At 51.4% G+C, this 13,647-nt stretch overlaps 1 protein-coding gene across 1 annotated transcript in view; it reads left to right on the top strand.

Moving 5' to 3' along the window:
- Positions 1–10,431: 10,431 nt before the first annotated feature.
- Positions 10,432–13,647, top strand: part of AIRE (autoimmune regulator) — a 28,707-nt gene continuing 25,491 nt past the window's right edge. The window contains exons 1-2 of the mRNA XM_089781000.1: positions 10,432–10,611; positions 12,583–12,757. Of these exons, the coding sequence (XP_089637126.1) occupies positions 10,462–10,611; positions 12,583–12,757 (325 nt within the window). The 5' untranslated portion in view covers positions 10,432–10,461. The remainder of the gene's footprint in view (positions 10,612–12,582; positions 12,758–13,647) is intronic.

Raw genomic sequence — 13,647 nt, 5'->3', positions numbered from 1 at the left:
GTTTGTCGCTTACTCTGTTCATCTCTCCAGATTCAAAATGTAGTGGTCTGTGAGGAGTCAGCCTCCACACTGATTATTCTGGAGAGTTTGTCATCAGAATTAGGATCCCAAAATGCACTGCCGGGACAACATACTACAACTTTAACGTAAATTTATTACCTAGGTAGGCAAACATACACCACGATAGAACAAAGAATAGAAAGGTACTGCCAGATGTCCAGACACTCAACTGGAGAGAACTACTTTTAAAGGTGGTGGGGTGGGAATACTGACCTAGCTCTGGACAGTGCCTGTGGGTGAGAGAATGAATGAATGGTCTGTGAGCGAGGTACAGTAGATAAGAAATGAGTGTAGATAGAGCTACGAGTGGGGAGAGTAGCTACTGAAATGGGTGCAGAGCTGTGGGTGAGGTGGGACAGATAGTGAAATGGGTGCAGAGCTAGGGGTGAAGTGGGACATGATGAAATGGGTGCAGTAAGGTGGGATAGATAGTAAAATAGGTGCAAAGCTGTGGGTGAGGTGGGACTGATAGTGAGATGGGTGCAGAGCTGCAGGGATAGATATTGAAATGGGTGCAGTAAGGGGGAGAGATAATGAAATGGGTGCAGAGTTGTGGGTATGTGGGTGAGGAGGGACGAATACTGAAATGGGTGCAGAACTAGGGGTGAGATGGGATAGATAATGAAGTGGGTGCAGAACAGTGGGGGACAGATGATGAAATGGGTGCAGAACTGTGGGGGACATGATGAAATGGGTGCAGTGAGGTTGGCTAGATAGTGAAATGGGTGCACAGCTGTTGGGTGAGAGTGAAATAAATGGGTGCAGTGAGGTGGGATAGATAATGAAATGGGTGCAGAGCTGTTGGTCAGGGGGGATAGTGAAATGGGTGCAGTGAGGTGGGATAGATAATGAAATGGGTGCAGAGCTGTTGGTCAGGGGGGATAGTGAAATGGGTGCAGTGAGGTGGGATAGATAATGAAATGGGTGCAGAGCTGTTGGTCAGGGGGGATAGATAATGAAATGGGTGCAGAGCTGTTGGTCGGGGGGATAGATAGTGAAATGGGTGCAGTGAGGTGGGATAGATAATGAAATGGGTGCAGAGCTGTTGGTCAGGGGGGATAGATAGTGAAATGGGTGCAGAGCTGTTGGTCAGGGGGGATAGATAATGAAATGGGTGCAGAGCTGTTGGTCGGGGGGATAGATAGTGAAATGGGTGTAGAGTTGTGGATGGGTAGGGTAGATAATGAAATTGGTGCAGAGTTACAGGGTCTGTCTTGGGGAAAGGGGATACTAAATGAAACTGTATACACCTCCTAAGCTGGCTAGTCTCACTGACTGTATCCTCTCTGCTTTGTTGGCTCTTGGGGAGGCAGACTGTCTGACTTAGCATCACAACAGCAGTGAAGCAGCGAAGGACACGTGTAGTGGAGGCTGGAAGTGTGACACAACATGAGTAGCAGATGCTGGGCAAGGCCCTAAAGGCCAGGTCAAGTGTTCCCTGTAAGTTGCTTGCTTATGCAGCAGCTCAGGAAACATTCCAGTGCTGCTCAGCTGATTAGCAGACTGCCCACAGACGGGTTTTTTGTTTCTACTGGTGGTGCATATTCACACACGCCTCCGTGCACATAAAATTTATTCTGCACATGGATGGAAAAGATTAGAGGGAACATTAGCTGGGTCCCTTGGACCTTCATAGTAGGCAAAGAGGCTGACAGGACAGCTCTCTGCTCCCCTTCCCCAGCCAGAGCAAAACGGAATTCAAACTGTATCGGGGCAGGCAGGATTGAGGGAGAACAAAAAGAGTTAAATGTGCAAGGAAACAGGATGGATGGCAATGGACTCTCTGCAAAGTTATACGGTGCCTTTATGGGGAAGAAGAGCAGAGAGAGCTGCAAGAGCAGAGGGAGACAGTGGGTTTCCAGACACAGGCAGAGCCTCTGCTTTTACTGAAGAGGGATGGTGAGGCCAACCAGTGATCCTCTCTCGTCCTTGGGAATTTCACCAAAGTAATCCTCTTAAAATCAGTGGGACTTCTCATGTGAGGACTGTGGCTCTTGCTGACAAGCAAACTGGGGACTCATTGATGTTAAATCAATTGCATGCTAAGCACTTTTAACATCATAAATATTTTCATTACCACATCTGGCCCAGAAATACATAATGTGTATTAAAACTATAAGAAACCCTAAGAAAATGAGCAAGATGAGTGAGGAATTCTGGGGTCATGAGTACAATGAGTGGGGACTGAGTGCTGACCAGCATTTCCCAACCGGGCCTCAGCGTGGCCGCTGGGAGGGGAGCAGAGTGGGGCAGGCTGGAGGGGGGGGGAGAACTGGCCACCAGGAAGCAGGGTTGGGGGCAGCGGGGCTGTCCCGCAGCGATCAGAACAGGCGGGCGGGTGGCCGGCAGAAGCAAGGGTGGGGGCAATGGGGCTGTCCGATGGAGATCCGGGCAGGTGGGCGGGCAGCCAGTGAAAGCAGGGCTGGGGGCAGCGGGGCTGTCCTGTGGAGATTCAGGCAGACAGGCAGCCGGTGAAAGCAGGGCTGGGGGCAGCGGGGCTGTCCTGCGGAGATTCAGGCAGGCAGGCAGCCGGTGAAAGCAGGGCTGGGGGCAGCGGGGCTGTCCTGTGGAGATTCAGGCGGGCAGGCAGCCGGTGAAAGCAGGGCTGGGGGCAGCGGGGCTGTCCTGCGGAGATTCAGGCGGGCAGGCAGCCGGTGAAAGCAGGGCTGGGGGCAGCGGGGCTGTCCTGCGGAGATTCAGGCAGGCAGGCAGCCGGTGAAAGCAGGGCTGGGGGCAGCAGGGCTGTCCTGCGGAGATTCAGGCGGGCAGGCAGCCGGTGAAAGCAGGGCTGGGGGCAGCGGGGCTGTCCTGCGGAGATTCAGGCGGGCAGGCAGCCGGTGAAAGCAGGGCTGGGGGCAGCGGGGCTGTCCTGTGGAGATTCAGGCGGGCAGGCAGCCGGTGAAAGCAGGGCTGGGGGCAGCGGGGCTGTCCTGTGGAGATTCAGGCGGGCAGGCAGCCGGTGAAAGCAGGGCTGGGGGCAATGGGGCTGTCCTGCGGAGATTCAGGCAGGCAGCCAGCCGGTGAAAGCAGGGCTGGGGGCAATGGGGCTGTCCTGCGGAGATTCAGGCAGGCAGCCAGCCGGTGAAAGCAGGGCTGGGGGCAGCGGGGCTGTCCTGCGGAGATTCAGGCGGGCAGGCAGCCGGTGAAAGCAGGGCTGGGGGCAGCGGGGCTGTCCTGCGGAGATTCAGGCGGGCAGGCAGCCGGTGAAAGCAGGGCTGGGGGCAGCGGGGCTGTCCTGTGGAGATTCAGGCGGGCAGCCGGTGAAAGCAGGGCTGGGGGCAGCGGGGCTGTCCTGCGGAGATTCAGGCAGGCAGGCAGCCAGCCGGTGAAAGCAGGGCTGGGGGCAGCAGGGCTGTCCCGCGGAGATTTGAGCAGGCAGCCAGAGAAAACAGGGCTGGAGGAAGCGGGGCTGTCCCGAGGAGATGGGGGGGGGGGGGGCGCACGGAACCAGGGCTGGACAGGAGCCAGGGGGCTGGCTGGAGGAGATCGGGAGGAGGAGAACGGGAGAACCAGCTGCCGGAAGCAGAGCTGGACAGGGGCAGCGGGGCTGTTTGGGGGAGATTGGTGGGGGGCGGGGGGAATCGGCCACTGGAAGCAGGGCTGGACTGGGGAGATCGGGAGGACGGGGTGGGGGGGAGAGCGGGACTGACCTGGGCACATGCAGACCCTGCAGACCCTGGCAGACGAGTGAGTCTGGCCAGGGATTCCATTTTGCCTCCCCCCTCCCCCACGTACCCTCCCTCTAGTAGTTGCGAACTGCCTAGCAGGTAGACACGCTCAGACAGTGTGAGCACATCTACCAGCCAGGCAGTTCGCAGCTAAGGACTGATATACCTAATTATAATAAAACGTACCTAATTAGAAAATACCAGGCATTTTCTATGTCTGGTAATTTCTCAATTTCTTTCCTGGACAAAACCCTCAAATATCGGACTGTCTGGTACAAAACCGGACACTTGGCAACCCTACCCTTCCTTGCACCTTTCCTCCTAACCAGATACCCTACCCCAATCTGCTCCTGCTCCCGCCACCTGGAGTGCTCATGTGGCACCGGGTCCCCCAAGCCCTGGCCCAGGTTGGGCGGAGAATGCAGCCGGGTGAAACACTGAAAATTTATTCATTTTTCATTCTTTTTTTATATGTGTTTATATTTTTGAGCTGCAAAAAACAGTACTGAAAAAAAAATGGGTTCCAATTAAAGTAAAAAGTTTGGGAAACCCTGATCTAGCCAGCTTTCTATCCATCTTGCAGTCCGTTTATCCATCCATATTCCCTTAACTTGCTGGCAAGAATATTGTGGGTGTGTGGCAGGCACCTACCGCCTGCCCTCTTAAGTCCAAGGCTCCCAGGCCCGAGTCCACAATGTAGCCTATAGCTGGCCCTTTAAGCAAGGCCAAGGCCCTCCAGCCTGAGTTCCCCCAACACAGTCACAATGCAGCCTATAGCTGGCCCTTTAAGCGAGGCCCAGGCCCTCCAGCCTGAGTCCACAACACAGTCACAATGCAGCCTATAGCTGGCCCTTTAAGCGAGGCCCAGGCCCTCCAGCCTGAGTCCCCCCAACACAGTCACAATGCAGCCTATAGCTGGCCCTTTAAGCAAGGCCAAGGCCCTCCGGCCTGAGTTCCCCCAACACAGTCACAATGCAGCCTATAGCTGGCCCTTTAAGCGAGGCCCAGGCCCTCCGGCCTGAGTTCCCCCAACACAGTCACAATGCAGCCTATAGCTGGCCCTTTAAGCGAGGCCAAGGCCCTCCAGCCTGAGTTCCCCCAACACAGTCACAATGCAGCCTATAGCTGGCCCTTTAAGCGAGGCCAAGGCCCTCCAGCCTGAGTTCCCCCAACACAGTCACAATGCAGCCTATAGCTGGCCCTTTAAGCGAGGCCCAGGCCCTCCAGCCTGAGTCCCCCCAACACAGTCACAATGCAGCCTATAGCTGGCCCTTTAAGCAAGGCCAAGGCCCTCCAGCCTGAGTCCCCCCAACACAGTCACAATGCAGCCTATAGCTGGCCCTTTAAGCGAGGCCCAGGCCCTCCAGCCTGAGTCCCCCCAACACAGTCACAATGCAGCCCATAGCTGGCCCTTTAAGCGAGGCCCAGGCCCTCCAGCCTGAGTTCCCCCAACACAGTCACAATGCAGCCTATAGCTGGCCCTTTAAGCGAGGCCCAGGCCCTCCAGCCTGAGTCCCCCCAACACAGTCACAATGCAGCCCATAGCTGGCCCTTTAAGCGAGGCCCAGGCCCTCCAGCCTGAGTCCCCCCAACACAGTCACAATGCAGCCTATAGCTGGCCCTTTAAGCGAGGCCCAGGCCCTCCGGCCTGAGTCCCCCCAACACAGTCACAATGCAGCCTATAGCTGGCCCTTTAAGCGAGGCCCAGGCCCTCCGGCCTGAGTTCCCCCAACACAGTCACAATGCAGCCTATAGCTGGCCCTTTAAGCGAGGCCCAGGCCCTCCGGCCTGAGTTCCCCCAACACAGTCACAATGCAGCCCATAGCTGGCCCTTTAAGCGAGGCCCAGGCCCTCCAGCCTGAGTTCCCCCAACACAGTCACAATGCAGCCTATAGCTGGCCCTTTAAGCGAGGCCCAGGCCCTCCGGCCTGAGTTCCCCCAACACAGTCACAATGCAGCCCATAGCTGGCCCTTTAAGCGAGGCCCAGGCCCTCCAGCCTGAGTCCCCCCAACACAGTCACAATGCAGCCTATAGCTGGCCCTTTAAGCGAGGCCCAGGCCCTCCGGCCTGAGTTCCCCCAACACAGTCACAATGCAGCCCATAGCTGGCCCTTTAAGCGAGGCCCAGGCCCTCCAGCCTGAGTTCCCCCAACACAGTCACAATGCAGCCTATAGCTGGCCCTTTAAGCGAGGCCCAGGCCCTCCGGCCTGAGTTCCCCCAACACAGTCACAATGCAGCCCATAGCTGGCCCTTTAAGCGAGGCCCAGGCCCTCCAGCCTGAGTCCCCCCAACACAGTCACAATGCAGCCCATAGCTGGCCCTTTAAGCAAGGCCCAGGTCCTCCAGCCTGAGTCCACATTGTAGTTCAGGGTTGTAGCGGGGACGCACCCCAGGTAGGGGGACCCAGACCCACCCTACTCCACCGGGTCCCAGCCCAGGGCCCTGCGAGCGACTGGGTAGTGGGTCACTCCCTCGGCGGGGCAATCCGGCCGAAACGCGCCGAGGTTCTCTGGGCGGGAGAGGCGGCTCCTGCTCCTGCCCTGGGCCGCTTCCTACCTGGATCCCCAGGGTTCCTTCCCCTGGACTTGCCCAGCTTGCTGCGAGCTCCGGGCTGGCATCCCCTCGGCAGGCAGTCCCTGGGTTGCACCAACTCGCCTCCACGCCCCTTCCAGCCTCTCCTGGAGACCCTGGCAACAGCTGAGTGGGAGCTCCCTTCACCGGTCCTTCTCCTCCAGCTGTCTCCCCAGACTGAGTCCTTCCCCAGGCTTTTATAGCACAGCTACAGCCCAGGCATGCTCGGTAGGGCTGTGGGGGAGGGGCCTCTGCAGCCAGGTAACCCTGGCTGGGCCCTGCGGGTTCAGTGCGGGGCTGCTTCGCCCCGTCACAGGGTGACTGTATCAAAAGCTTTGCTAATGTTGGCACTGGGGGCTTTGGGAGGACCAGAAACAACTTATTTGAATATTCATTATTTGCTTAATGAATATGCAAATATGCAAATGAATGTTACCGGTCCTTCAAAAGCTCGTGAATGGATTTACTGGTCCCCGTGTCAAAAAGTTTGGGAACCCCTGGTGCTGATACCCCTCCCCTTAGCCACTGGCATAATCAAAGCTATGGGTAACAACTACATTACTGACCCCTTGCAATCCTCTCAGATCTCCCCTCCTGGTGGAAACTACCATTCTGTACTACCTCCTCCTGGGAGAAAGGATGGTCTGTAACTGACACTCAGCTAGAACCGACACACTTACCTAGAAACTGAAAAAATTGCTATATTGCTGCAACCTCCTCCCTCAAATGATCCCAAAACTGGGGCCTGAAGCCTAGGCCCTGCGCTCTCCTAGGACACGAATTTACGAAGCAATCTAACTGAACGGTGATTAAGGTTGCCAGATGAACAGTCTGGTATTTGAGCTTTCTTTCCAGGAAACTAATTGAGAAAATACCGGACATATAAACATCCGGAATTTTCTAATTAAATAAGTTTTATTATTATTACGAGTATCAGTACATACTGCCTGGCTGGTAGACATGCTCGCACCACGTGAGCGTGTTTACCAGCCAGGCAGTACGCAACTACACAGTAGAGAGGAGGGGAATGGGGTAGGGGTGGGGGTGAGGCGGGATGGAATCTCCAGGGCCAGACTCACCTGTGTACCCTGCTGGGACCATGTGCGGGATGGGCAGCACCCCGGGATCTGCGTGCGCCTGGGCCAGCCCCGCTCCCTGCTGGCTGTTTCCCCCCCGCCCCGTTCTCCCCCCGACCCCCTTTCAGCCAGCCCTGCTCCCTGCCAGCCCGTTCTCTCCCCAGCCAGCCCCGCTTCTCACAACCATCTCCTGGCCAGCCCTCCTTCCTTCCTGCTGGTTCCTTCCCCTGATCTCCCCCAGCCAGCCCCACTCCCCCCACTCTCCTCCCAGCCAGCCCTGCTTCTTGCCAGCCGTTCTCCCCCACCCCCTGATCTCCTCTGGCCAGCCCTGCTCCCCCGACCTCCTTCTGGCAAGCCCCACTCCCCTCCCGGCCGGTCCCCACCCCCATCTGAGATCAAGTGTGTCTGGGACTTTTTTTGAAACATCTGGTAACCCTAACGGTGATGTTAGAGGAATTTGAAGGGGTGACCTTTAAACAAAACTCAGGGCGCAGCCTTAACTCTAGTGGTGCTACTATACAACTGTCATATTGCACACATCAGGAGAGCTGCTGTAAACATCTACGGCCTTTTCCAGAAGCCCTTTGACAGAGGACTGGAGCTGGGATCTAGCTTATTCCAGAAACCTTGTGGCATGGAGAACACTTACACCATCAACTGAGTCCTCAGCCAAAATGACTGGGCGCAGAGAGATTTGAGCAGATGTGAGGTAGGGAGACAAAAATGTTGTGTTTAAAGCCACAAGATCATTTACTTTATAACTTTAGGTTACTGAATTGCATCCTAGAACATTTTGTGCTCCTCAGAAGAGATCAACAACTCTGCATGTCCATAATGAGCAGCCTTAGAATACCAAGGAAGTGTGAGAAAGAGCTGGGGGTGAAAGAAGAGCAAAACACTTTGGTAAGGGAACAGATTTCAAGTGTTAAAGGGGCAAGAGAAGTTATAAACAAGTGACGGAATTAAGCCCTGAACTGCTCTGCTTTCTACAACTTACATGGGGGTATAGTCCCGAGCACTGAAGTAAGCAATGTTTTTTTTTTCATCCCAGACTGTGTTGCTACTTGAGATTGTCAGTCTACTGCTCTCATTTTAACAGTTTATTTCAGCAAATATGGGCTGCTAAGATTTTCAACTCAGGGCTGAATTTCTCTACCATCACCTCAGGATTAGAGTGTAGGGTGTACAGAGAACTAGCTCTATTACAGGACTGACCAGTCTTCACTGAGGTCACTGGCAAAACTCCAATTACCTCACTGAGAGCAGGAGCAAACACTAAGAGATATTTGCTAGTGATAAAATTACACAGGAGAGTTTCTAGATGAAATAATCAGGTGCCCTGGAAAGTCCATAAATTTTTAGGTGACTATTAGTTAATCACAAGAACAAAGAGACGCATTGTGAGCATCACTGCTATATAAAGATCTGGGTTACTTTTCCCTTGCATGAGCTGCAATCTCTGAAATTGTCTCATCAACATTAATATATTCGAGTCAAAATTACCTACAGCAAGCAGTTAGCTGCCACTAATGAACACTGTAGGAAGAAATTATATTTCCTAAGGAAAGCAGTGTTGAACTATCGAAAGAGCAGGCAGGGACCCGGGTTGCAATAGGACAGGACCTATGAGAAATTTTAAATTACTTTCACCACTGGCTGAAACAATCACATTTGAAGTTTCGAGTCTCACTAGCAAAACAAAAACTGAAGGTTGGGTGCAAACAACAGATGTTAAAAAACTAATAATTTCAAAATTAAGGTTCTAACCCTATATACACATGTGCATAACTCGATTTCAAATTGGTTGGAAAGTTAGGCAGATGCTTAAAGTTTTGAATATTCTGCCCCTAAGAAAAATACCCTATCCATTCTGATAATATGAGTGGGTTAGAATTTCAGGTACTACCAAAAAATGTACTGCCACTGGATAAATAAAGTTATTCAAAAGCTGACATGTAGTCTAATTAAGCAAGCCTGCAAATGTGTGTCTTCGTTTTGTAAATATGACCACTCAACGGGTATAAACAGCAGCCAGACCTTACAAAAATTGGAAATCAGTAGTGACCAGAGCTGAATGAGCCAGACATATTCCTACTTACTGAATACTGATTAGAAAGAATCAACCGTGGCAAAATTTTAAATCACACAGCAATCTGCACAGAATGTTTGCAAAGAGTGAACATTTCATGCTAGCAGTGCGGACCCGATAATGCACTTACCATACTTTTATATGTGGCTAAATTAACCAAGCAAGTTTGTTTTGAACCAATTTATAATAATCTGTAGGGTTTAAGTGCAGCTGGGATGAAAAAAAAATCCCCGATAAACTCTCATAAAATCAAACTGGGCAAATGAGTTTAATAAGAGAAACCTTTCCTTCTCCAATCAAGCTTCAGAAGCTCATCCTTGATACCCAACTGATTCCTCGATAATGGGATTTTGTTTTTTTCTCCAACCACAAATTAAACTGTATAAAGAGCCTAAGAAGTGTTGCATACTAAAGGGCCAAGGATGGATTTCACAGACACCATGCTTAGCTACTAATACCTTTATGTTTGTCTGGCACACTCCCTTCCTGTATCTACACAAAAACAGAGAATACCTGCTGCCTTGTTCGCCAGTGTGAACAGAGTCAGTGCTTTCCAGTATAGCGCATTCTGTCTGGTGGCGTCTCGCCCCAGGGGCAGGTGAGGAACTGTCAGTGAGGCGAGACCTGAGAAGAAACTCATACAAAGTGATGTTAATATGAGGGTGAGTGCGATAATTGAACTTAACAGGACTCCTGGATTCCGCTCAATATTCCGCCAGTGATTGAGAGCTGAGTTGGCTATTCCTGACAAGACATACAGGCTTCTATTAAAGGGGAAGTTTTGGCAAATGTCTTGACATAGCAAGTCCTGTCATAGATAAGATGCACACTGCCTGGTTTCAATCCCTGCCTTTCCCAGAACCAGGGCACAACGTAAGAGCAGAGACAGCACGGGCACCCCAGTTACTGCACTTCCAGTTGCTCCCTGTGGTGTTAGTGTATAGGGGAGACCCTCCTCTCCAGCTGAAGCCGCCACAAATACGGATTCATTGCAGCATGTCCAGCACCGACAGGCCCTGGGGAGAAGGGGGTCTGCGGCAGCTGCTGAAGCTGTACCGCACAGAGATCTCCATGGCAGTGGACGACGTTTTCCCATTGCTTCATGGACTGGCTGATCATGACGTTGTGACAGAGGAGATGTTCCAGGTGAGGCAAGCACAGGCCTTGCACACCATGACGGGGGAGCTGCATTCCCTGGCCCTCGAGGGTTCTAACCCTGCCAGCAGCTTGAATATGGATACCAGTCAAGCTAAAAGAAGGGCATCTACAATATGTGGGGAGCTGTAAAAAGGACGGTGATTTTTGAGGATGGAGGGTGGAGGAGAGTGTTGTATGTTAAGATCTCTGGGGTTATGGCTACATTCCTTTAGGGCTGTGCAGTAATTTTGCACCACTATTTATATACACATGTATATGCATATATGCGTATGCATAAGCCAAGATTTTCAATTAGCTAGCAATTTCGGGTGCCCAATGAGAATCACCCTAAAGGGGCAGAAGTTTTGAAAGCACTGAGTACCCACGGCCTGAAAGTCAGGTTCTTTTAGGCATCAAGTTAAGCATCCTAAACTACTGGGCACTTTTGAAAAGCTTGACTGAAGCGCCAGGTTTGTACTCTTGAAAAGGAATGCGGAAAATGAACTATTCTACTGCAGATCTAGCAAGTGTATTTTCTTGGTTTGTGTCTGACCCTCTGATTCCCTGCCCAGCCCCACAGCTTGCTGGGAGTCTCACCAGCAAAGGCAATCGCAGTGGCACAAGCTAGTGCAGATAGTGTGGAAACTCAAAGGTAGACCTGTTGAGTGATACATATGAACTGTAGTGGGAGTAAAACTGTATGGTGAGTTATATGTAAGGGTCAGGGTTAAAAAGGAGAAGGAGAAACAACCGCAGGATGCATGCTGCAGAGTTGACCTTGTTTTTCAGCTGCTCTCTCCTCAGGTTGGAGACTGGAGACTCTTACCTTGGGGCAGTATCTCAGGGAGAGTTTTCCCTGGAATCAGCAGAGTTCACAATTCTTGAAAGTGGCTGCTGGACTCCATTTCAATCATTAGAGGGAGCTATTAAATGCATCTATTTATATTCTTACCAGCACCCTTTTCTGCCCAGGTGATACGGCAAGGAAGTCAGTCTGGCCGCTTCTCTCCTCCCCAAAGAGGGGAACATTAAATACTTGTTGGTGGCTTGTTTAGTTTTGGATGGTTTCTTGGTAGGGGCCCCTATATTCTCTTGTTTTGAATAAATAAAGTGAAAAGTGTTTTAATGGCAGGAAGACATACACACAAAGAAAAAGGGGGAAACAGCCTGTGCAGGAAGAGGGAGCTGATTGGATTAAATCAAAAGGGGTGAAGCCAAGTCACTATAAAGCTGATCTCTAGCTATAGAAGCTCGGTCTTGGTTATTACATTTAGGACTGGTCAGATGCACTTTTGCCCTGAACAGAGATTTTGAGAGCTCTGCACCAATACAAAATTTTCTATCTGCATCCATATCTGCAAAAATAAGCTACAGAGATCCACATTCATCTCCTCAGATGCGGATACTTATGGATATAAAGGAGATACTCACAGATTTGCAGGGCCATAGTTATTTTATATGATGGTTGCTCATGGAATTTTGTAAGTACTTTTTATGGCCCCTTCAATTTAAGACCATTGTTTTTATATTTACAATTGGCTCCTGGTTTCTTTCTGTGCTTCACCTGGTGTCCTCATGACTTATCACCACCTGCATCTTATGCTACAGTAATAATGTGATTGTGTTGTCAGCTCCAGGCAATACACTTCTCAATCTCAGGCTATTAGTTAAACATTGTGACAACCTCATTGTCATCTCCGTCCTAGGTCTTACCTCCCCCCAAAACATAGCACAACTTACCCCAACTCCCCACTGCATGGTTGTGATCTTTCTGTTTTCCTTTAATGGCTGACTAAAGCATCCATTCATGCACACCCTGGCAGCATGTGGGGGAGGGGGAGAGATATGCCAGATGCTGTACCATAGCTCCCTTTTTGCCCTAAGCCTGCATTGCACAGCATGCGTATAGCACAGCTGGGAACAGGAGATTTGCCTTTGGGAACCGCACCTTTGATTATGCTGCTCTTTTTGTTCTTGAAGGAAACAATGAGTTTGAAGAAGCAGGAGGGCTCTCACAAGGCCTTCCATGCCATGCTGACCTGGCTTCTGGGCCAGGATTCAGCTTCCATCCAGGACTTCTGGAGGGTCCTCTTCAAGGATTACAACCTGGAGAGATACTCCAAACTCCAGCCTATTCGGAGCAGCTTTCCCAAAGGTAGGAGGTGCTCAGAAGAACGGAAAAGAGAACAACTTCCTACCTAGCAGACCTCTGCTCCACGCTTCCCCAAAGAGCACATCATGCGGCTCTTTAGGAACCAAGACCTTTGCCTCGTGTCCACCCGTGCCAGCCCCAGGAAAGGTACAGATGGCAACTATCAGCCCTAGAAATATGTAGAAGGAACAAGGGCTGGGGCAGGGGGAAACAAGTAGTAAGAACATAAAAATGGCCATATCAAAAGTCCATCTAGCCCAGTATCCTATCTGCTAATAGTGACAATACCAGATGCCCCAGAGGGAGGGGACTCAACAGATAATCTTCTTGTGATCTCTCTCCTGTCACCCATTTCCAGACAAACAGAGGCTAGGGACACCATTCCTACAAGGGTGTCTGGTATTCACCCAGATAGTCCGGTAAAAAAAATCAGAGAATACCGGACACCTAAAATGTCCCGTATTTTTGGAATTTTTCCCCGGCCAGGAGGCGAAAATTCTGGGCACCTGGCAACCCTACAAACACTCAGTGGTTGGCCTCCCCCGACCCCAGCACCCATGCTTACCTGATTCCCCAAGGCTGCCAGCACAACATGGCTGCTGGCCAAAAGACCTAGGGGAAGCAATGCTTTCCCTTGGGTCTTAGTGCTAAACCTCTCAGCTGTTCCTAACCCTGCACTCACTCTTAAAGGGGACATACTGTTTTATTTCATTTTTTTTGTCTTAATTAGTCCTTGGAGTCCTTTTTTTTCTTTTCTCAACAACTTTGGTCTCCCCACCCTTTTTTTCCCCTTCAACAGAATTTTTCTCATTTTTCTTGTGGGGGGGGGGTCGATATTTTTGCTTCAACCATCTGGCAACCCTAATTCCTACCTATCCTGGCTAATAGCCATT

Source organism: Pelodiscus sinensis, chromosome 10, assembly GCF_052426305.1.
Source record: "Pelodiscus sinensis isolate ZL-2025 chromosome 10, ASM5242630v1, whole genome shotgun sequence".
Taxonomy (NCBI): domain Eukaryota; kingdom Metazoa; phylum Chordata; order Testudines; family Trionychidae; genus Pelodiscus; species Pelodiscus sinensis.
This window is presented reverse-complemented; position numbering and strand designations above follow the sequence as displayed.